The sequence below is a fragment of the Papilio polytes genome, unplaced genomic scaffold (assembly GCF_000836215.1).
Source record: "Papilio polytes unplaced genomic scaffold, Ppol_1.0 DF821400.1, whole genome shotgun sequence".
In the NCBI taxonomy this organism is placed as follows: Eukaryota; Metazoa; Arthropoda; class Insecta; order Lepidoptera; family Papilionidae; genus Papilio; species Papilio polytes.
Genome location: NW_013527804.1, coordinates 5,633,190 through 5,656,106, shown reverse-complemented (window position 1 = coordinate 5,656,106; position 22,917 = coordinate 5,633,190). Strand labels below are relative to the sequence as shown.

The 22,917-nt window shown below is 34.3% G+C and overlaps 4 protein-coding genes across 5 annotated transcripts; 2 read left to right on the top strand and 2 right to left on the bottom strand.

The window, feature by feature from the left end:
• Positions 1 to 3,726: 3,726 nt before the first annotated feature.
• LOC106108869 (60S ribosomal protein L27) lies at positions 3,727 to 4,916 on the top strand. 2 transcript variants are annotated; one of them, XM_013290167.1, is made up of 3 exons: positions 3,727 to 3,788; positions 4,129 to 4,358; positions 4,687 to 4,916. In XM_013290167.1, exons 2-3 carry the CDS (start codon positions 4,140 to 4,142, stop codon positions 4,870 to 4,872), a joined length of 405 nt encoding a protein of 134 aa, XP_013145621.1. In that variant the 5' UTR covers positions 3,727 to 3,788; positions 4,129 to 4,139; the 3' UTR covers positions 4,873 to 4,916. The 2 variants fall into 2 exon arrangements, with proteins under 2 accessions (XP_013145621.1, XP_013145622.1); XM_013290168.1 differs by having other exon boundaries at positions 3,788 to 3,830.
• Positions 4,917 to 5,444: 528 nt separating this feature from the next.
• Positions 5,445 to 8,529, bottom strand: LOC106108867 (probable dynactin subunit 2). The gene is made up of 9 exons (XM_013290164.1): positions 8,371 to 8,529; positions 8,097 to 8,299; positions 7,890 to 8,025; positions 7,687 to 7,793; positions 7,400 to 7,516; positions 7,215 to 7,290; positions 6,730 to 6,888; positions 6,515 to 6,611; positions 5,445 to 6,098 (listed from the first exon to the last, which is right to left on the bottom strand). Exons 1-9 carry the CDS (start codon positions 8,404 to 8,406, stop codon positions 5,917 to 5,919), a joined length of 1,113 nt encoding a protein of 370 aa, XP_013145618.1. The 5' UTR covers positions 8,407 to 8,529; the 3' UTR covers positions 5,445 to 5,916.
• A 211-nt stretch (positions 8,530 to 8,740) lies between these two features.
• Positions 8,741 to 10,433, top strand: LOC106108868 (B-cell receptor-associated protein 31). The gene has a single exon (XM_013290165.1). The coding sequence runs from the start codon at positions 8,888 to 8,890 to the stop codon at positions 9,554 to 9,556; it is 669 nt and encodes a 222-aa protein (XP_013145619.1). The 5' UTR covers positions 8,741 to 8,887; the 3' UTR covers positions 9,557 to 10,433.
• A 20-nt stretch (positions 10,434 to 10,453) lies between these two features.
• On the bottom strand, positions 10,454 to 21,420 carry LOC106108866 (venom carboxylesterase-6-like). The gene is made up of 11 exons (XM_013290163.1): positions 21,176 to 21,420; positions 18,878 to 18,974; positions 17,769 to 17,954; positions 17,475 to 17,660; positions 15,442 to 15,632; positions 14,710 to 14,878; positions 14,054 to 14,238; positions 13,604 to 13,751; positions 12,834 to 12,954; positions 12,292 to 12,483; positions 10,454 to 10,619 (listed from the first exon to the last, which is right to left on the bottom strand). The coding sequence occupies exons 1-11, from the start codon at positions 21,365 to 21,367 to the stop codon at positions 10,607 to 10,609; spliced, it is 1,680 nt and encodes a 559-aa protein (XP_013145617.1). The 5' UTR covers positions 21,368 to 21,420; the 3' UTR covers positions 10,454 to 10,606.
• Positions 21,421 to 22,917: the final 1,497 nt, after the last annotated feature.

Below are 22,917 nucleotides of genomic sequence, written 5' to 3'. Positions count from 1 at the left end.
ACAACGCACAACACACGTCGCCGCTGACGTCACCGCTGACGTCACCGCCGCCGGTGGACTCGATACGACAAACGATACGAACGCGCGAGTGATGGAATACATAATGTGTTATTAGTGTTCAATACGAGTAATTAAAACTTTTATATGTATGTATATTTGTGAGTGATCCGTGTTCGTTGATACTTTGTGGAGTTTGAATGTAAATATTATCACTGCTGTTTGTTGTGAATGCGTATTGACGATCGAGTGCGTGAGTATAAGCATTTTGTGTATAAAAATTGAAAGGTTTCCTTGTAGTATAAGATTTGTTTAAAAATACATCTTTACATATATACAAATTTAATATAAAATGCTTATAGTCCGAGACTAAAGACACAATGTCTCAACTAACGAGTATATTGTAAGTATATAATAGATAGCACCTCAATGATGTTGAATGGGTTAATTAAATGACTTGTAAGAATGTATTGGACCATGTTGTCGCGGGACAGACTGGTGAAAATGCCTCAATTTTCTTTTAGCTGGAATTTAACTGCAAATGCAAAGGTTTAGAGGTTGCTTTGGTGTGGTTTTTCTACTTCTTGATCCATCTAAGGGATAAAATATTGATAATACCTATTTAATAGAAATTGAGAAGTAGTAGAACATGAAACCAATGAAAAAAGTGCCAAATATTCAGTAGATTGAGGGTAGTTTAAAATTTATTGCATTTCAGTTCCTAAATTGTTTATAGAAGAATTTAATGCACCCTCTGTTTTGACAAAGATTTAATTTAACCATAAAGCATTTAAGTTTTTCACCAAAAAGCATTTATAATATTAATGTTGACAGTATATAGATAAAAATCTGACTTTACTTTGACATGTTACGTTTACTGTTTATGGCATCTATGTGGTTTGTAGCTAGGCATAAATATTGTTTAACATATAGCAAATGTTGCATGTCAATAGAATGCTATATGCAAGATATGTTGATGTGCAAGATTTATGGTCTTGTACAAGATTGTTTTTGCAATATTTTCTTGTACTAAAGTAAAATCTCAATTTGGTGGCATTGAACATGGTACGTGGAGGAAAAATAGATATATTGGTTTCCAGAAGGTTCTGATTTTGATACGTAAGGGTTGAAGTTTAAAGGTTGTAAATGGTATTTTTGATAACTTATTTTTTAGATTCACTGATGGGATTTTTAATTCGGCTTATTGAAGGGCTAAGTTGATTGACCTTTTCTGTTGGAAAAAACATTTTGGCCCAAGATCTCATCGTTCCGAATTTGTTATCCAATGGTCCATGAGAAAAGTACTTAGGATGTTTTAGTTTAAAAAGTGTTTATCTGTTGTACAGTCAGCTACATAAATATGTGTACATTTACCAAGCTATAGATACTAGTTTTAATAAAGCAAATAAAGTATATGCATTTCCATATGATTCTGACCATGATTACATGATATACTAATCTTATAAAAAGGTAAGATTTGTATTTTTGTATGTCTTGAAATAACTCAAAAACTACTGGGCTACTTTCAAAAATTCTTTCACCATGAAATAGTTACTTTGTCACTGAGTGTTATAGGCTATATTTATTATAATTTTTATTTAAACGCGAATCAAGACGCAGCAACTATTTAATCGATATGTGATATATATTTTAGAAAATAAAGGCCATTACAAGTATTGTAAATCTATAAATATTTGTGCAGCTGACTGTACCATAGACAAATGTTTGGTGACACTCTGTATGTAGATTTAAACTAAGAAATTTACTTCGTCTGCAGACGACTGAGATATTATAATAGAGTGTATTTTAATAAAATATATCAGACAATTACAAATTTGTACATACAAGTAAATGTAGATTTTTATAGTTTGTATTGACTTTCTATAATGGATAGATAAATATAGCTAGGCATATAACAATGGTTTGTTAGGTAACTAATACTGTTTCACTACTGTTCGATATGTTTTATTAGAAGGGATGATTTTCTTCTGATCGTTAAGTTTAAGATTGTAAATATCTCGCAATGAAAAGTGAATTATTTAATAAAAAGTTGTATAGATTGTATTAGCAGTTGTTGTGAATGTTACTATTTGTATATTAAAGTTTATATTTATATTTATTTTCGGTGCCAGTAGACAGCTGATTGTTCGGTTTTCTTTTAGTCTATCCATACAGTTGCTTAGGATAATGTTTCATTTAAGTCTATTTTGGAACATTTTGTAGTAAATTATTTTATATAGCAGCAATTCTTATAGACCAAAGTATACTTTCTTTCCTTACAATGAAAAAGTAACCCCGGGTAATCTCTGCATTGTATGAGCCAAGTTTCATATGTTTTAATGATGTTCTGTGTGTCGTTTTGATTCAAATTCTTTGTATTAGAGTCCTAGCACGGAAAAGTGCGAGAAAGTATTTGACATAGACATTTGTATGAGTATTGTCAGTGTACTATACCCATTAGGGGCTGTACAAATCTAATACAATTTTCGTCTAAGACATTTCGAATACTCTCTGGCAAATTTTCGTGCTAGGTCCTCAGTATATGTTAGTTTTCTTGCTACAAAACGTCTTAATATATCTGTTTAGCTATACGGCCTATTAAGAGATTATATAAATATTTAACTCTTTGGTTTAACTTTTAAATGATTCTGCCGCTATTATTCACACATTCCGAACTCCAAGACTTTATTTTATAGTCCATCGCCATTTCATGCGTACTTAATACCGTATTTGCTGACCATGACAGGTAAAAAAACATCTGACATTTAAAATTAACTTTTTTTTTTGCATATCTCGCTGCGACATGAATAATTCGGTTAAAATCTGACTGTAAAAGTAAATTATATGAAAATAATGATTACCATCACTATTTCCCCCTACGTGTGCATGTGAAAACGACACGAGAGCATACGAAATACATTAGCATTATCGTGAGTTTCCACAGCTGAAACATGTCATGTGACAAGTGTGAACTCATGGTTCAAGTCTCTGTTATTTGCAATATGTTGGATTCTTCCTGTAATAATAGATGTAATATATAATTGAAGTGTTATTTTCGTTTAATTGCAATAAGATAAGTTGTCCATGGTAAGTGTTATATAGCTTTAGTTTCACATTATTCATAGCTCAAAGTGTGAAGGAGGGTGAATACAGTTCATAAATTAAACGTACTGCATCACATAGTTACCTAAGACGATGTATATATTTATAGTATTTCTTCAGAAAATCGTTATTACCTACATGTACGTGACAGTGTTTTATTTTTGTATTTTGATAAAATTTGTGTAAATAATTTTCTTATTTTATTGATATTAAACTCAATTATCAAGCAATGTTGGTTTTTTAATAAACAGACATCAAATTTTTAATGGAACCCTTTACATTCCTTATATCAGAATGTGTAGAGCAATAGGCTTGACTTCTCTTTTGGTAAAGTTTTCAAAATCATCCAGTACAGGATCAGATTTCAATGAATACAAAAAGACAGTCTTGTAAAACAACTAATTGGTGCCACTTTTAGCTAGATGGCATAGGCGTCGCGGGAATTCTACATTTCTTCACTTTTTCATGATTTTGGTGTTCTAGCGTAGAGAAAAAGAGATGTTTATGATCAAAATAAAAAAAAAATTTAGATACTTGCTAGAAGTATTATTATGTTTTTTTTTTATTTCAAATTCGCTATTGGAAATAAACTCCATGACATATTATTAATCTGTACCATGATGACATTTCTTGTCTGTGCCTGTCAGTTGCCTATGCTGTCTTTTTATTGTCGACAGGTATATGGGAATGTGAGTTTTGTAATTTTTCCGAAATAATCCAAAGAAATCATAGTGAGCAATTATTATTTATCAACAAATCCCTATTTACAGTGACAATTGTAATGATATTTCATAAATCCATGTCGTATTTACATGGTATCTCTACCTAAAATTTGATACCCAAAATAAATACAGTGAGAATTGTGTTTATGGTTGAAGTAATTCTAATGTTTTATGAATTAACTGTAACATAACTTTCTATAGATCCAAGTTTAAAGTGATGTTATTTTAATATTCAGTGGATTGAAACTTCTTGTTTTGTATACATTTATGACATCGGAGTTTGAAGGTTAGTTCTCGTGTCTTTCAGATCCATCCAAGATGGGTAAGATAATGAAGCCAGGTAAAGTGGTGCTGGTCCTCAGTGGCCGGTACGCAGGCCGCAAAGCCATCGTAGTGAAGAACTACGACGAGGGCACATCAGAAAAGCCATACGGTCACGCTTTCGTCGCCGGCATTGACAGATACCCACGTAAAGTTCACAAGAGGATGGGCAAAAACAAAATTCACAAGCGCTCCAAGATAAAGCCTTTCGTCAAGGTAAGTTAATTTAAATATTTTTACTTATAAGTATTACAAAGTCAAATGCTACTAAAATTATGTTATTGTTGCTTGCTCGCATTTACAAATCAGTAACCTCCAAGGAATTTGCCTTTTTAATCTATAGTAGAGGTTATGTATAAACTTAGAAAACAACTATACTCTAGTTCTACAGTTTTAAATTTGTCAATTATTTTGTGGCATAAAAACATCAAATTTCCTTTGGGATCTTGTTTGTAACAACTTTATCTTGAATTTATTTGTAACAACTTAAATCTAAAATGATTTTTTGAAACCACAAAAAATAAAATCAAACTTTGAATTCCAGGTTGTAAACTACAATCACTTGATGCCTACACGTTACTCGGTAGACTTCAGTTTTGAGAAGCTAAGTGCAAAGGACCTGAAGGACCCCGCCAAACGTAAGAAGCTCCGTTTCAACACCCGTGTGCGATTCGAGGAAAGATACAAGAGCGGGAAGAACAAGTGGTTCTTCCAGAAGCTTAGGTTCTAAGATGTACATTTAACATAAAAAAATACATTACTTATGTAATGGAAGGTTTGTTTTATTTTAACACTAGCTATTATGTGCGACTACACGAGATAATAAAATTTAGTAAGTAGCCTATGTGTTCTTCCAAATTATGTTTATCTGTGTTAAATAACAGATACAATGATCCACTTTGATGCCATCTAACAAATATCCAACTATGCATTCAAACTTTCGCATTTATAATATTAGTAAGATTCTATTTTAAGTGGTAATGGTTACCAAAGTTGCGATTACCAAGATTAGTATAGTAATCTGATGAACAAAAATACTTTAACATTACCCTTCTCCCTACTTAGGTGTCCATTTCTTCACTGTAAACTTCCAAAGGTATTTTTTTTTGTTAGATTATAAATAAAACATGTTTTCAGTTCGATAATTGCTTTATTTTAAATTATTATCTTAAAAGCTGTCATCAACATAATACTACATGTATGCAAAAAATTACAATTCAAATAAGACAATAAACATGCAAAATAATAATTTCAATAACATTTATTGGAATGCTGATCAGTAGAGGGACTTGATAATTTACACATAAATACTGTCTTGGGTTTTTCATAAGTTTTTGAAAAACTGACATAGATTTTAAAGAAATAGATGCCAAGAATAACTAAAACATTGGTTATGTATTATAAACATATTTATTAAACTTAAGTTAGTGCTAAAATTAATGAAAAAACAAGTTATAAGAGCCAATTGTAACTCATTTAATAAATACATCAAAGAGTTGCAAAGAAAATTTTCAAACACAACACAATCTCCATAGAAAAAAAGTAAGCATTAGTGAGTTATGAGTGATATCTATGCAAGTGTATCTATTATAACTTTACTTCCAAATCATTAAATTTATTATTCACATACAAGACAAAATTTTCTTATGTTTCATTTCTTAAATTTGCTTTAACATTCATAAATTCTATTGATAAGTATATAAGCATATTAAGATTCACTTGTACATAGACAATTCTATAAACTATGACTTCCACTGCCATTTGTATTAAAGCATCAGGCTGCAGCGAGCTTGGAGATCCTCTCATCAAGTTTTCGTATCTCTTTATGCAAATTATCTACATTGTGAGCAAACACTTCCTGTACGCCTTGTAATAGCTCCTTGTTATTGTGTACACCACTTGCTACTGTACTTTGCAGGGTTTCTAACTCGGCGAGTGATTTGCCAAAGTTCTTTGCTATAAACAAGAAATAAAATTTAAAGAACCATTTTGGGGTTATATACAAATTGAGTGATGTTGCTTAATGAATAATGTAAAAACCCTGGCCTGAAGGTATATCAATCAACTTCTGTATTAAAGCACAATCTGATAAGTTCTTTATTTTTTTCTCGTATCTATTTCGTTTTTGTTATATTTCTGGTCAGACTTACAAGATTGTGGTGTATAGAACTATATGTAGCATATTATTACTTATTTTGGGGCTAGTGTATTGACTGCCCATGAAGGTCTGCCTGCTTCATGTGGGCCAGGACGATCAAGCATAGTGTTCACATTATCAAGCTAAACATATTTCTTATTCTAACTCTTTGCTAAGGAGACATAACAAAGATCATTAAACTACAGAAATTAAAAAGAGAATATTGAGTGATTACCATGGTTGTGTAAAGCTTCAAGTGCCTCAATTCGCTCAAGTATCTCAGCATGTGATACACCATCAACTTGTTGGAGCAGCTTGTGTAGCTCATTTACCTGCATAATATAAATTCTGTCTTCAAAAGTACAGTTACATACTATAGGTCTAAATTCCGTAATCATATTAAGAAAATAAGAGACTCCTTGATTTGTAAGATATCTGTATTTGGCCTACCTTGGCCTCCAGTTCAGGGTTGGCAGGTTTAAGTGCAGTTCGCAGGGTGTCAAGGTTGGCGAGCAGTGCAGCAATGCGCGCGTCTGCCGCCGCGAGCTCTGCCGGCCGTAGTAACGCCGCGCGCGCAGCTAGGGTCGCCGCCGCACCGCACAGTGTCGCCTGATACACATTTTCAGTCACTAAATATGGGTTATCAGTTCTGAACCGAATGAAATGTAGCCTTGAACTTTTTAGTTCAGATTTGCCTGAATTACTAGCTCAAAACTCAATGTGATTGCACTATAACTATGGAGCTAATCCATGAACATTTTGGTAACTTGATAACAAGCCTCTAAGCCAGTTTAAATTGTGCTGATTGCTAACTGGTCCACTAAGCTTCACCCTTGCTAACTGTGAGCTGATCTCCAGGTTATTATGGCTGAATGTCACTATAATTTTCATGCCATGGAAATGCCAGTTGGTAAACATGGTTATTTGTACATTACCTCTCCAGTTGCAATTTGAAGTTTTCTGAAAGCTTCTTCATCTCTTACTCCAGCAGCTTGCTCCAGTTTGTGTAATCTTAATTAAAAATTCATGTTATTCCAAAAACACTTAAAACAAAATGTTAGGAATGTAATAAAGCATTGTTTGAGAATTACGAGCATAGTCTGCATTTTACAATCATTACCTGTATTCAAGTTGTGCAATTCGTGTGGTCTGTGCCAAGTTTACCTCCGGTTTCAGTTTGAGCTGCGCTGTCACAACCTCACCTGCATTCTTCTTAGCATTTGTTGCTAAATATTCTCTGGAAGTTAAAGCATAAAATGAATTAATATAAAATATGAACATATCAATAAAATTGACCAAACTTAGAAAAAGGTTGATATATTTTTATTGAATAAAAAGCAACTAAAACCACAGTATAGTTAAATCTATTGCTAAAAGAACACAAATAAAAGACAAGTCAAATCTTACTTCAGTTTTTCAGCTTTAGGATCTATCTGTTCCCCTTCTTCTAACTTCAACTCTTCAAGAAGTTTCTTTGTAGAATTTATGTGAGCTGCCAGCTTAATATGTTCATCCTAAAAAGATTATAAAAGGATACACACTTTTATCTTTTTTCCGTTTTAAGATATGAAGTATTAAATATTGTAGATGTATGAAATTATATAGAATACCTTTTCACTTTCAGTGGCTTTATCTTTCTGCTCTGTAACTTGTTCCAGAAGCTCTGAGAACTCACAGCGCAGCCTGTTGTACCGCTCAAGTACAGTCTCAGGCTCACCTTCTGCTGCCAATTCCCATTCACCAGCCCTAACAAATTATGAATATTCAAATGTTGCTTAGTTTATCAACAGTAAATTGTACGATTTTAATAGGCCTACCTGTAACCGATTCTTGTTTTTCTACTTAGTCTATCAGAGAAATCAACATTTCCAGTAAGAAATTTCCCTTTAAACTTGTTGAAGGAATCCTTCACAGAGAGATGTAGTTGTTCAATATTCTCATTTTCCTCTTCCTCGAATGGTTCAGGTTGGTCAGCCTCCGGGAGATCGCCAGTTTCGTACACATCAGGTTGGTCGTAAGCCTAAGAAATTACTCACCATTAGTAAAGTCAAAATTGATTTTTATGAATCAAAAAGCGGTGAATACACTTACGATACCAGGCAGGTTTTCATATTTAGGATCTGCCATTGTAAAGTTAATCGATTTTTATAGTTTTCGTTTGTTTTGTCTCGAAACTGCTTTGAAATAAAATATTTTTTGTTAAATTTTATAAATGACGTCAAAGTTTGGTTGAATTGTCATTTGTCAATTTGACATTTGTTTTTTTTTCCCGGCAAGTTTCTCGTTTGCAGCTTCTATCTATTAAAAAAAACAATTGAAAAACTTAACAGTACTTGTCTTAAAAAATTCGTTTAATTTAGCAAGCTAGCTTGCAGGCATGTATTTATCCATTGAAAATAACACGGGTGTTAATTTAAAAAGTGGCATATTACATTCACATTGTTTTGATAGGAACACGTCATATGTCATATTTGACTTTGTCTTTTAATGAGTCACGGATATTTTCGAGTCGGTAGATTTGCAATTTTAATTCAATAGGTTCTCGTCATTCTTGTGTAAGGTACACAAGTTAAGTGCATATTTCAACATCAAAAATAAAAAAGTCAATATGAGTCTTCAGTGGACAATAATTGCATCATTTCTATACGCCGAAATAGCCTTTGTGCTTTTGCTAACATTGCCGATAGCAAGTCCTTCGAAATGGCAAAGGTTCTTCAAGTCAAAGTTTTTGGCTTACATCAGCGGGCAAGCGTCTATTTACTTCCTTATTCTAATTGGAGTGTTGGTACTATGTCTGCTAGATGCTATTCGGGAAATGCAAAAGTATTCAAGCTTGGAATCATCAGAACATCAACATCTGGATGCCGAAATGCAAGGTAATATGCGTTTATTCCGTGCACAGAGGAACTTCTATATCTCCGGATTCGCGTTGTTCTTGCTTATTGTAATTCGTCGTCTTGTTCAACTGATATCCGAATTGGCGACTGTGCTTGCTACATCTGAGGCCAACTTCCGTCAAGCGCAAAGCGCTACTGTTGCTGCGAGGTCCCTTCTAGACCAACAGGGATCAGGAGACGAGAAGAATAAGAAGGAAATCGAGGAACTGAAGTCTCAAGTATCTCAACTGGAGAAAGACTTAGCTAAAGAGAAAAAGGACAAGGAAGCTGTAAAATCTCAAGCTGAGAGTTTGAACAGAGAATATGATCGTCTTGCTGAGGAGCACAGCATACTGCAGAAGAAAATAACTGTTGCAAGCGGTGACAAGAAAGATGAGTAAATATATGAATCAAGATTGATAATAACATCTGATATTTGCTTAAAAGACATGTATAACCTTAAGTTACTTGTATTCTAACTTAATATGGTCTGTGCCACCTTGCCTAGCAAGTTCACTTTTATAGGAAAATGTAATATTTAAACATCTTTAATAGAATGTTTTTTCTTGTATTGTTAAACTTTAGATGTGGAACAAATTAAAAAAAAAACATTTGTTTATAACCTTACTATTTGTGAGACTGGGTAGTTGTGTAGACAACGGCAGATTGGCACTTGCTCTTCAAGAGTTTACTTATTAAAAAACATTGTAACTATAACTTGTGCTTTTGTCATGGTGTTAATTATTTTTCTTTCTCTTGTTAGTTATTTATAACAAAAGGCTGAAGTTGTATTGTTTTGAATGCTTGTGTGTTTCCTATTTTGTGTTTGTATAGATTTAGTTTTTATTCCAATATATCCTATTTGGATACTGTTTATTTTACCAGAAATGTAGTATATCTTATATTATCTTGGCAGAACAAAGTCCATAAGAAATTTACCTTTTGTTAATCTGGTAAAAATATAATATGTGACTAATGTTATCTATGTTTTGCAAATTTATCAAAGTTTAAGCACTTTTCGATATTTTCTGCTGTTTTGCATTTCATGTTTAAATTTTTAACCACACTTTCCTATACACTAGTCCATTTATATTTCTAAAATTTAATTTGTTGAATCAATGGTTTGTGGCTTCATTTTAACTGTTTTAATTTTTGCTAAATGTATTGCATAATAGAGACTTTATATGCATAGTTGTACTTTGCTTGATATTTTATTGAAGGGAAAGGGAGTGAGGTGTAAAAGGGAATGTAGAATAAATTTGTATTTTCTATTGTAAATATTGTTTTATTTCAATGTTCATATAATGCTTGCATTCCATTGTTTATAAATAATAAGACATCAACGTTTACTTAAAGGTTTCTACAAAATTGTTGAATATCTACTAATTGCAGCTTAGTACTGTTGAACTGTGCAGTAATCCTTTCTGTGTCATTAAGAGGCAAGTATTTTCTTACTTCTTCACCCTGTCACAAAATATCAATATTGCATCATTATTGTACAATCATGCTGATTTCACCAAAATGTTTGCATTTAGGTGTATGACTCATTAACTCTTGTGATTAAAACTGTAGATAAAGTTCTGAGGAAATAAAATCAATAACATTATTAGAATACTAGCTTTCGCCCGCGACTCCATCCGCATGGAATTAAAAAAACAAGGGAAGTAGGAAGAAGGAAGTAGCCTGTGTTCTTCCAGACTATCCTCGTCTATACAAAATTTCATTGAAATCCGTTCAGCAGTTTAGGCTTCATCTAAACTTACGCATTTATATTAGTAAGATTAGTAATTAATCGATTTTTTTTCATTTTTATATATTTAATGTAAAAACACGTTAAAGATTAACTTATTAAAACTTTCGTGAGACATTATACTATATAAATTATAACACGGCTAAAGAAGGAAGGACCCCCAACGGGTTCGAAACTGTCGGTGCCTACACCGAATGTTATCACGTGAGTTTAGCCGTGTTATAATTTATACGTTAAAGATATTAAAAACATAAGATTATAAAGGCGAAAGTTAAGGGTGAATGGATGGATATTAGTTACTACATATCTCTAGAACGACTCAAAATAGTCTCGATAAAAGACAGATGTATGCAGAAGAGAAACTGCTCCTTTTTAAGAAACATTTGTCATCCAAAAATTTAATTATGAGTATTTCGACAAATAGGCGACCACTAGTTTTACTAAAACTAAAATAGATTCTAGATTGTTCTGTCACTGAGCCAATGTATTGTTTTCTGGTGATCTTTGTACCTGTATAAAAAATGTGTTTGGCGTAAGGAAACAATTACATCAGCTGTGTTGAGTCATCAGACGTAGGCAAGAATAGGCAAGGCTAATGTGCGTTAGACACAAACATATGTAAAATTTAATCGATTCTGATCTATCATAACCGATTAAAATAGACTGTGATATAATTTAATCAGTTCCTTGATTAAATTAGGTCTTTTATTAAGCAACAATTCTTGTCATAATAGTAATAACGATTAGTATTACCATATACTTCAAGACCTTGAGCGACCTTTTTCTTTATAATTTATATTTACCCTAATAGAGGTCGTTGGCCGATTTTTTTGGTGCATGAGAAAATACACTGAGGTTACCAAAATTAGAATACTATAACCATGGGCGTCGCCAGACTATGGTCAAAGGGGAGGGAGGGATAGGAATTTGAAATATTTTTTTAATGAACAACTTACAAATGTTTTTGAGTTATCTCTGTGGGTGTCCAGGTGTTTATTTTATTTTAGCATATATTTTTTCGATTCTGCCCGCCCCCGGTGCTCTGGCGATGCCCATGATTACAACCTTACTATTTGTGAGTCTGGAGAGTTGTCGGCACAACGCCGGATCGGTACTAGCTCTGGACGCGTTTACTTATTATATCTAGCCTCTACTTACCTGCGTATGAGACCAACATATAATATATGTACTAAGAAATTGAAAGCCGCTCCCAAATAATTAATACAACTTTGAAGGATAATAAAAGTAGAAATTGTAATAAAAGTTTTACTTAAAATAATTAAGCAATCAGTATACATAAACATATAGATAAAAGAAGATAGATTGAATTAATATTATTTATAGTAACATAAATATAACTCTAAGTATAATATGAAAATTAATTACAGCTCATCTTTTATGTATATGTTGTAGTTTTGGTTCTCAACAAATCCTAGGTTATCCCAGAAGGAGCGGTTGCCGAAATCGGAACTCGATTTCATTGTGACATCAGTTGGAGACGCGATCTCTAAGTAGTTCAGTTCTGGAGATCCTGGGGCTACGGTTTGCCATTGCGGTCCATTCTTTATAGTTGGTACACTGAAAAAACAACATAAATTAATTTTACTTAATCCAATGTAAAGAAATAAAAGTAATAGCAAACTATTAGTAGTTCAATATTGCTTGCATTTCTTATTCAGGCACCAATTATCAAGTTCAAAGATTAACGCGGATTCACCTAATGCACATTTACCCGGCAACGTCAATGCCCCGGGGACTGCGTGCTGTAACTTGTGTACGCGGCAATAACATTATATTTTGCAAAAAAGTTGGTGACAGAAGCGGCTGCGAGTAAACGCCGCACCGTGGAAGTTGTGATGCAAGGTGCGATGCCTAGTTGACGATGAGTAGACGAATACACGGTAACATTAAATATTATGGTTACTTACCCGGTTGACGCATAGCTGTAGATCATATCGAGAAGTATATTCCTCATTTGCACGTCTGCTGGCGAGTCCGAGCTACCTATGAACTTGAAGACTAACATCACGTCGTCCGCGTGGCTCACACCTGGACATGAAATGAGAAAACATTGGAGAATATAAAAGTAAATGAGTTAATAACTTTTATGGATGTTAATTACATTATTAGAAGTGGATCTTTTACGGTTATGTGAATCTTCGTTAATGGTGGCTTACAAAGATTACTTTTCAACACTCTTTGGTTTAATTTAAAGTGACAATATGGATATATAAGTGATATTGGACATATTAAATCTTACTAATATTATAAATGCGAAAGTTTAGATGGATGGATGGATAGATGGATGGATGGATGGATGGATGTTTGTTAGCGTTTGTAGCCTAAACGGCTGAACGGATCTCCATGAAATTTGGCATAGGTTTAGAGCATAGTGTGGAAGAACACATAGGCTACTTTTTATACCTGGAATAGTTACGGTTCCCGTGGGATTCATTAATTTAATTTTTTAATGTTTACTCGATCATTCTGCAACGGTTCAACATATCTTATTGAAATTTGGCACATTTTCATATCTAAAACAAAGTCTGGAGTACACATGGGATAAGCTTCATCCCCGAGAAATGTCCGGTTCCCGAGGGTTACGTAGCTTTTTGTAATTTTTATAGTTTGTATGTTTTATAATACCACGCGTACGAAGTCGCGGGCAACAGCTCGTTTAAATATAAAAAGAGATTACCATAGTTTTTGTCGTTTTGTGCCATAAGGTTGGATAAGCTCAGATCTCCCCGGAACGAGTACCGGTACAGATATGTGGGCTGTCCGGAACTGGCGTGAGTTTGCGCCAGCCTGCCTACGTCAGCCACGAACAGACGGTCGCCTAAAGCCTGCAAAGGAAAATACAAAACTTAAGAAGGAACAACTCAAGAGACAGGTTTACATTTGCGAGCTTTTTTCTTTTTTTCTTAATCACATCTATAGGTTTTACTACTTTTCCCTTTTATATCTTAAACCGCGGCTGTACGATTATACCAGCTCGTTTCATAATTACTAACAGCAGTACTATGGGTTTGGTATGTCTTTTTAAAAATAAAAATAACTCCTCCTCCGATTAAAGATTTAAAAAATATCTTAAATATAATTCGGGAACATATATGAAACAGAATGTCAGGGTTAAATCTATTCTGACCTGTACTAATCGATCAAACGTGTCCTGTCCGACTGACTTGCCAGCGAAGTAATGTTGTCTGATCTTCTCAGCAACAGCGCTACGCAGTTGCAACGGCAAGGTATCGTTGTATTCAAATATATTGCTCGCCAGTTGCTCCCAGCGGGAGTCCAACTCTTTCAGGATCGTGGGATCGGTTTGATAAACTGGGAAACAGAATAATCACAATTCTGTATTGTTTTAACTGCTGTAACTAATACACGTAACATCTAGCATGCTATTCACGCAAGCCCACGTCTATTAGATTAAGAACGCGTGCACACCTTTGACTCAAATATCGCACAAGTGTTTAGTCGCGCTTTAATTTCTATGAGCTTATATGGAGGTTCGCAAACTACTCGATTTTTAGATGTGTTTGATGTGTAATTAAACAGTTGAGTTGTCTGAAAAGCAATCAACAATCGCACAACTTTTGTGCGATAGTTTAGTCAAAAGTGTGCGCCCGCTCTTAATTTCCCCACACATGAATCAGCCGTATAATAATCTTGTATACCGAGGTGCATATCTACGGGTGCAGCAATGTTAGCGTTGCTGACTACATAGCTTAGGCCAAAGACATGCACAATAATCAAGAGTTACAGACATAAGTTACTACAAAATTTAAGATATTAAGTTACCTGCAGCGGGGTACAGTCCCTCTTCGGAGGTGACGGAGGTAATAAGAGGCAGTTTCTGTACACCACCAGCTCTGGCCACGTGGTACGGGTACTGCGTAAGGAACGGGTACTTCGCGCTCGGCGCCTCGTGTGTCGGCGTGAACGGCGTGAACAAGTTTACCTTCCACTCCTGTTACAACAAGTTTCTTATTAATTTTACTAATTACTATACTTTAGTCTTTGAATGCATTGGTAGGTCTCTTAATTAATGTAAAGCTAAGTACCTCTTCTAAAATTTAAGGTAGAAATATGGCTGAAGAAACATGACGTTACTAGCTTATGAAGTAGCTTATGTGGTCTTCTAGATTGTATTCTACATCTTTTTTTTATAGGAAAAGAGCTGCAGATCGCTTATTAAATGATCCGACGCTCATGAACATCCGTAAAGCCAAGGGAACTGCAGATCAGCTGCTCGCCTTTAAGGGAGGAGAAATCTATGCAAAATTTCAAATTTGATCGAGATCTGTTCAGCCATTTAGGCTACAAAATCTAAGAAACATGGATCTATCCATCCAAACTTTCACATTTCTAATATTTGTAAGATCACAAGTTAGTTATCCGTATCTCATTTAGCTCGTAGGAGTCACCAGCCGATGATCTTGGCTAAATTAAGTGGGGGCAGCTTACCAACCCTAGCGACCACCATAATGTAGTTGTTTTTAATATGCTAAGTATGATTCGTTTGATACTCACAAACATTTCAACCTGTCCGTTGACGACGACCTCAGCGGGTCGATATCGCAGACAGTCGGCCATCTCCCGCGTATTTCCGGTAGGGCAACCCACTACGGCAGCCAGGCTGCGCGCTTTTTGACCAGCCTTCACAGCATGCGTCCACGACGCAAACGCAGAACCGCTGAATGCTATGCCTCTGTGAAACGTGTCTGAAAAAAAAAAGTGTAATACCATTATACCATACATACATACAAACACTAACACATACACACACCACACACTAATACTCATGCACAAAAAGTACCTGTTAATTAAATTTAGATTAAGAGAAGGTACTGCTTCCTATAACACAGGTTTCCACCTACCACAGGAGGCAGTCACCAATAAACAATAAAGCATTTTACATTATCATTTCATTTACTTATGGTCGCTCGTGATTTAAGGTACCAGTGGGATGTTATTATGTTTGTCCACTTGGCACCTATCTGTGCAGGGTTGAATTAGGACATAAGAGTCATCAGGACATAAGAATTAAGAGTTTCACTCTCTTATGTTACCAGGCGATAAACTTTTATAAATGTTTACTACTGCAATTATTTGTTAACAAACAAGGCGTGAGTAATTATTTTCATAACCTCTCCAGGTGAAGGTGAACTGGTTATTCCGAGCACAATGTTTGTTTGTGTGCAGAGATAACTGTGATAGCTGACGACAGTATGACTATCGTATTTATCTACTTGTCGCAATATTATATCCCTTTTTCTCTACAGAGGGTAATCACAGTCCTACTCTTCGAGATAACAATGGTCACTTTTGAATTCACTCATTTGTTAATTTATCGCAATATGATGCTCTTTTTTGTCATGCTTTGCAGCTGGCGGCTTCACATTACGGTGTTTTCATTGTCATGATACTTGTGTTGTAACAAGTTTAGACCCCTTTTATTACCTTTAGATAAAGGATGAGGACTAAGTATCTTTTGGCTGCGAAAACCAACATCAAAAATTGAATACAAGTGTACATGTATGGAAACACAGAGTAAACACTTATATCGTACTCACTTCATATATTTTATTAAAATAAATATAACTATCTCTTAATCTAAACGCAGTGGAAAATGTCAGTGGTTGTTTGTTATTAAATGTTTAACAGTTTAACAGACAAGAGTCATGTTAAGACAGATAAAATGGAATAACAAAGCTGGGCTACAGGTTTATCCAAATATTTGCTTGAATAAATTATACAGCTATATCTAGGCCCTAAACGTAACTATTAAAGCGCGCACACCTTTTACTAAACTATCGTAAAACTGTTTAGTCACGCTTTGATTCCTGTGAGCTTACACTACTCGATTTTAAATTGTGCAACTAATCAGATGAATTGGCTGAGGAACAATTGACAATCGTATTACAGTTGTGCGATAGTTTAGTCAAAGTGGTTCGCCCGCTCTTACAGAGAGCCTTTTGTATAACTTCAGTTGTTTTTTTATACAACCTTATTTTTAGCATGTGTCAATCTTATAAGATAATTTTGACTACAAAATAAATAATAAATGTTAAGCAAATGATATTAGCAATGTTTTTTTAATTACTTTACTTATGGTTTTGGTTTCTTGACGTTTTAATTATTTATTTACGGTTGAATTACAGAGTTGGCTTATTATTTTTTGTTATCATATTAAAATAACTACGATTACGTTTTGATATACTGACAATAATATAATGGAATGCATTGAGTTAAGTGTTTGAGACATATTTCCTCAATTTTATAGGTTAGAAAACTTATTAGTTTTAAGAATTATTTATTACTAGCTTTCGCCCGCGACTCCATCCGCGTGGATTTTAAAAATAAATAGCCTTCCAGACTATCCTATACATCTATGCCAAATTTCATCGAGATTCGTTTAGCCGTTTAGGCTACAAACTCTAACAAACATCCATCCATCTAAACTTTCGCATTTATATTATTAGTAAGAATAAAGGTTTCCGTAGAAATATATATTTGCTAATAAAACTAGTACAGATGTAAAAATAATGTTTAAAACAATTTACCTCTAGACATAGGTGAAAGATAGTGGTAGTGCACACTAGCGCCGCCAGCGGAGCAGCCCGTTAACGTGACGCTGTCAGGGTTGCCACCAAACATCATTATATTACTCTTCACCCATTGCAACGCAAAGGACTGGTCCTTCAAGCCGGCATTACCGGGTATCACATCATCACCCGTGCTCAGGAATCCTAGAAACAAAGGCTTTTTTGAAGGATTTTTCGTACTTAATGTAACTTATGTTTTTTTTTCATTGAATAGAAATTTTCTTAGTTTTGTTGCACGCATTTTTAACTGACCTAATGGGCCTAATCTATAGTTGAATGTAACGACAATTATGTCCCTGTCCATAAAGTGCGAGGCGTCATAGAGTCCGCCCGCGCCGTACATGAAAGCCCCGCCGTGAATGAACACCAGTACGGGGAGGAGTGCTGCGGCGTTTGGCTTTGGAGTGTGTACATTCAAATACAGGCAGTTCTCGCTACCTGCAACATTACAAAGATAAAAAACTCATAAAATCACGACTGAAACCTAAAACCTAAATCTAAGTTTAATTGACTTTCTTGAATATAAAATGGTTCACACTTTTTTACTTTATAACACACCAAATGATTGGTCATTTTAATAGTGACGTCAATGAGTGTATTTACACTTTTAATATAAACTCTCCTGAATACTGAAACGAATCTGAAACCGCTTTTTTTTATAATATAAGGTGGCAAACGAGCAAGCGGCCACCTGAAACCGCCAAAATGGCGAAGCGACCGCTGCCCATAGACATCCGCAATTGCAGATGCGTTGCCTAACCTTATACAATGGAGAAGGAGACGCACATAAAGAGGATATTTCCACTTCCTATGCATCTTCTCCACCGTCAAATCCACCTCCTCTTCCCAACCTCTCCTTCTAAGAAAAGGGTGGCAAAGAGAAAGGGACGTAAACTAGGCCTCCGGCACCACTTTCATCAGACGAAACACGGAATTGCTTCCATTTGACGCCTGTCTTCTGTGTGGTCATGATATTACACTGGGCGTGCCGGCCCTGCAGTGCTAGGATGTTAAAGCAGTCACTACTTACAATCTGTCAGACGTCAAAGTTTTAATTTGAAGTTTTAGAGCGGAAGCACACCTTTTAAACTATAGCACAATTATTGTAGGATAGTCGATTGTTTTGCAGCCCATTCAACTGTTTAGTTACAAAACTAAAGATCGAGTAATGTGCGCACCTCCATATTTGCTTATAGGAATCAAAACGCGACTAAACAGTTGTGCGATAGTTTAGTTTCAGGTGTGCTTAAGACGCTTTACATATTTAAATGTGCATTCAGTATGCGGCCGAATGTCCTCTTTGACAGCTACATTAGTGCTCCCAACGAATTCTTCACAAACAATAAAATTCAAATTCTAACCTGAGACTTTCTTTACAAAAGGATCGTATTGGAGACATTCTGATAGTGGCTTGGTGGCGTCCCACACACCCAGCCAGGGCTTCATTTGCTGCGGTTCCTGAAATAATAGAGTTTTATACTTTATGTCCATTTTACATTATTCCAGTTGAGCACATCGGTTGCTGGACTGGAATAGTGTGAACTGGGCAATATTAACAAAATTGATCAAATCAACACTTTTCAATCATGAACATATGATATCCGTACTGATTTTTGTTTAATAGATTTCATGTTTTTAGTAGATTTTAGATTATTTTTATTTTCAGTTAAAACTGGGCGTATATGGTTTTGGTTATATTCTGATCTTATAAAACAAACGTTTGGTTAAAAAACATTAAAACTATGTGTGATGTAATGAATTACATTTGTTCCGCATTGTCCCGTTATTTTACTAAATAACAATTCACCATTAATTTACATTGTATTGTAAACAGCATCTAATTAGGAATGTATTGCCGTTTCAGTAATTTGCATACAGAGTATTCGCTTCTGTTGTGTTATAACAAAATATTGTTTTTAATTAGTTAGTTTGTTACGTAGGTAGAGAAAATGATCTATTGCGTCGTTGATAACGAAAATCGCAAAAAAAAATTTGCTTCTCTGTCTTTCTGTCTGCTTACAAAACGCGTGTATTCCGGGTAATCTTTAAAACGGCTGGGCCGATACTTTAAATCTGCCCTGTCAAAATAGCATAAATGGTGGTCCGATTTTGACGGGACTTTGAATAAAAGATAGCTGGTAGAAGGAAGATGCACGAGGGAAAGTGATAGATGACTTTTTAAAAAAATAACGAAGTTTACGGGCGACAGCTCGTTATATTCTATAACCGTAGAATACTACAAAGTTAAATAATCGTGTTTTTGTATAGCAGGCCTTGACTACGAGATAAGATGTAGTCTATTAGTTACTGTTTCAATGTAACGTGAATTAATAGATTGCACGCGAGTAATCTTAACTGTTCGCCTACGTCACTTGTAGCCAACCAAAGATATTTAAGAAATATATAGACCAGACTGTTAACTACATTATTTCACCGGTAACTTCTTTGATAGGTACTATGTTAGTTGTCAGGTTTAGTGCCACCTTATGTCTTTGTTTTGAAATGTTATAAAACATTTAATAAAATTATGATAAGCTCCATCTTCTTTATCAAATAAACAGTGTTATGTAAACATTTAAATTGTACTAGCTTTCGCTCGAAACTCCGTCCGCGTGGAATTAAAAAAAAAACAAAAGAGAGTAGCCTATGTGTTCTTCCAGTCTATCCTCTACATTTATACCAAATTTCATCGAAATCCGTTCAGCCGTTTAGGCTACAAACTCTAACAAACATCCATCCATACATCCATCTAAACTTTCGCATTTATAAAATTAGTATTAGTATGTTGTAATGGCTCCTATTAGTAATTAATTTCAATACAATTGATTACATTGCTATGTGGTTTTGAGGACCTATCAATAGATAGCGTTAATGGTTCATGTGAAAAATGTCTCAAGAAAAGTGTTAACTATGCTTCATCGGTATATTTTTTTAATATCTTTGTAGCCAACGCTTTTCCTGCGACTCTGTTCGCAGTCACATATACCAAATACTATAACGATATTTAAATATGAATAATAACATCGCAAATTATGAGGATTTCATAAGTTAAAAAACCAAAAACACTAACGAATGGTTAAAGAAGCTGGGAAACCGGCTTTAAGATAGACATGGATGAAAGAGATGAAAGAATGATTACGAATGATTATGTACAATATATATTCTACAAAATACGGGTGTTTTATACCTCTCAAGTAAATGTTGAAAATGTTCTAAAGAATATTTTTTTAAGAATATACCTTCATTTGTAAGATTCATCTCAATATTGTAAGATATTTCATAAACATAAAATACTTCATGGAAAAGTCTGAACCCCAATTTATTAAAGTTATGTACTTTCATAAATAAATTCAGCTTTGTTAGATTGAAATAAAAATCTACGAAGTGTAATACATATGTAAGTATGTAAGTTACAAAAAAAAACAAAAGCTGCCTATGTGTTCTTCCAGGCTATCCTCTATCTCTATACCAACTTTCATCGAAATCCGTTCAGCCGTTTAGGCTACAAACTTTAACAAACATCCATCCATCCATCCATTCATACATTTAAACTTTTACATTTATAATATTAGTATGATAGTATGAAGTATGGTTTTCTTCAGAAATTGAAATTATTGATACAAACAGTTGCAAAGTTAAGTGTAACAAAATTAACTTACCCTGAAGCGGTATTTGCCGATAGGTGGACGAGCGTAAGGGATACCTTCGAAGCTGGCGTAATTTCTTCCATTAGTAGAGACTTTCCAAGAACCCTGAAGCACACCATGGGCTACCCTAACTACAGGATTTGAGCCCTGGGTCCCGATTATTCCCAATGTGTATAAACATAGTACCAATTTAATTAACGCCATCTTTATTTGTAAAACGTCAACTTGTGCGCTCGTGCGCTCGCGCAGCCCTTTCGCAGGACACTGATACTAAGATCAGTTTATAATTTACAATCACGTCACCACGTGGTATGCAATAGTGATGTACCGCAACTTAAGATATCGACTATCGATATTATAATCATCCCTATAATACAAAGCACGCTTGTAACCTAGACGGGACGGTCTTTCACATTACATTTACTAAGATGTCATAACAATTTATTTGCCTTGACGTATTTTGGTTTAATAATGTTCCGATTTTATTTCTTCTCATTATCGTCTCTTCAATTTAACGCGCTATCTTGATAGGTTTTACTTTGATGACACTAACAGTTTCTGTACTTATACATTTTAGATACAGTTTATGTTAAATCCGTAGGTAAATTATTATAAACCACTTCCCACCACATCCAATATATCGATATCTTGTTGGAGATGTTTATGAATAACGGTCGCATCACTATTTAACTCTTTATATAGATCGTTTACAACATTTTACTATAAAATATAAATATGCTGCTAACATCATAGGTAAGATTTATTAATTTAGATTCCTTGCGGGAGGATATTCATGCTCCCTTACTGGTGCGCTTATTTAATAGCGAACACATGTATTGAAGTCTATTTAGTCTGCATTTATTTTGTACAGTTAATAGTTAGTATAATAAATATTAGTTTGCGCTGTCTCTCTTTACACGTTACATGATTTTTTAATATAAATACAAGATGGCCGACGAAACAAAAATGGTAAAGGAGTTAACTCGATTTATTTTGAATAATGTCTTATCAGTACGAGCCACCAGATATAAAATAAGGTAAAAATTTTAATTGAAAGGAATTCTATTTGGTGTATTGTAAAGGAAGAAAAAAAAATTCCATGAAAAGTCGTAATAAATTCTCGAGATTAATTTATTTCATGCTTATATTTATGGAACTGAAAGACTTGATGGAATATTTTCAAAGCCAGTGGCTGCCTGTCTAATCGGATTAAGTTAAAAATAACGACTGAACAAATTATTACTTAGAAAAGTAACAATTAATAGTTTCTTAATGAAAATCATCATAGTTAACACATTTGTTAGTTGTTTTGATTCTCAATTGATATATAATTGTCCGTTATGAAACTGTAATCGTTATTTCTATCAGAATATATATGAAATCTCATTAGACATAGATAATGAAACAAAAGACAGCTACAGTCAGAGAAGGATCTTGAGACACTTTTTGACCAACTTCCTAAACGCAGGTGTCTGTAAAAGTAGAAAGCATTATGTAGAAATATCACTGTATACCTTGGCTGACACCGACATCGAAGTAATAAAAATTGTACAATATAGACATAACAGCTACAATAAGGGAGGTTTACATACTCAAGAAATTATTTCGTTACCTTTTTAGTGAATTGTTTTATGAGAATATTTCGTTATTAGTGTATTTTTTTGTCAAAGACATTGGGCACTAATGAGTTGTAAGTCTCGTCTCGTTGTAAGTCTTCTGGCATGGTGATAAGGTATCCTGAAAAAAGTAGGTGA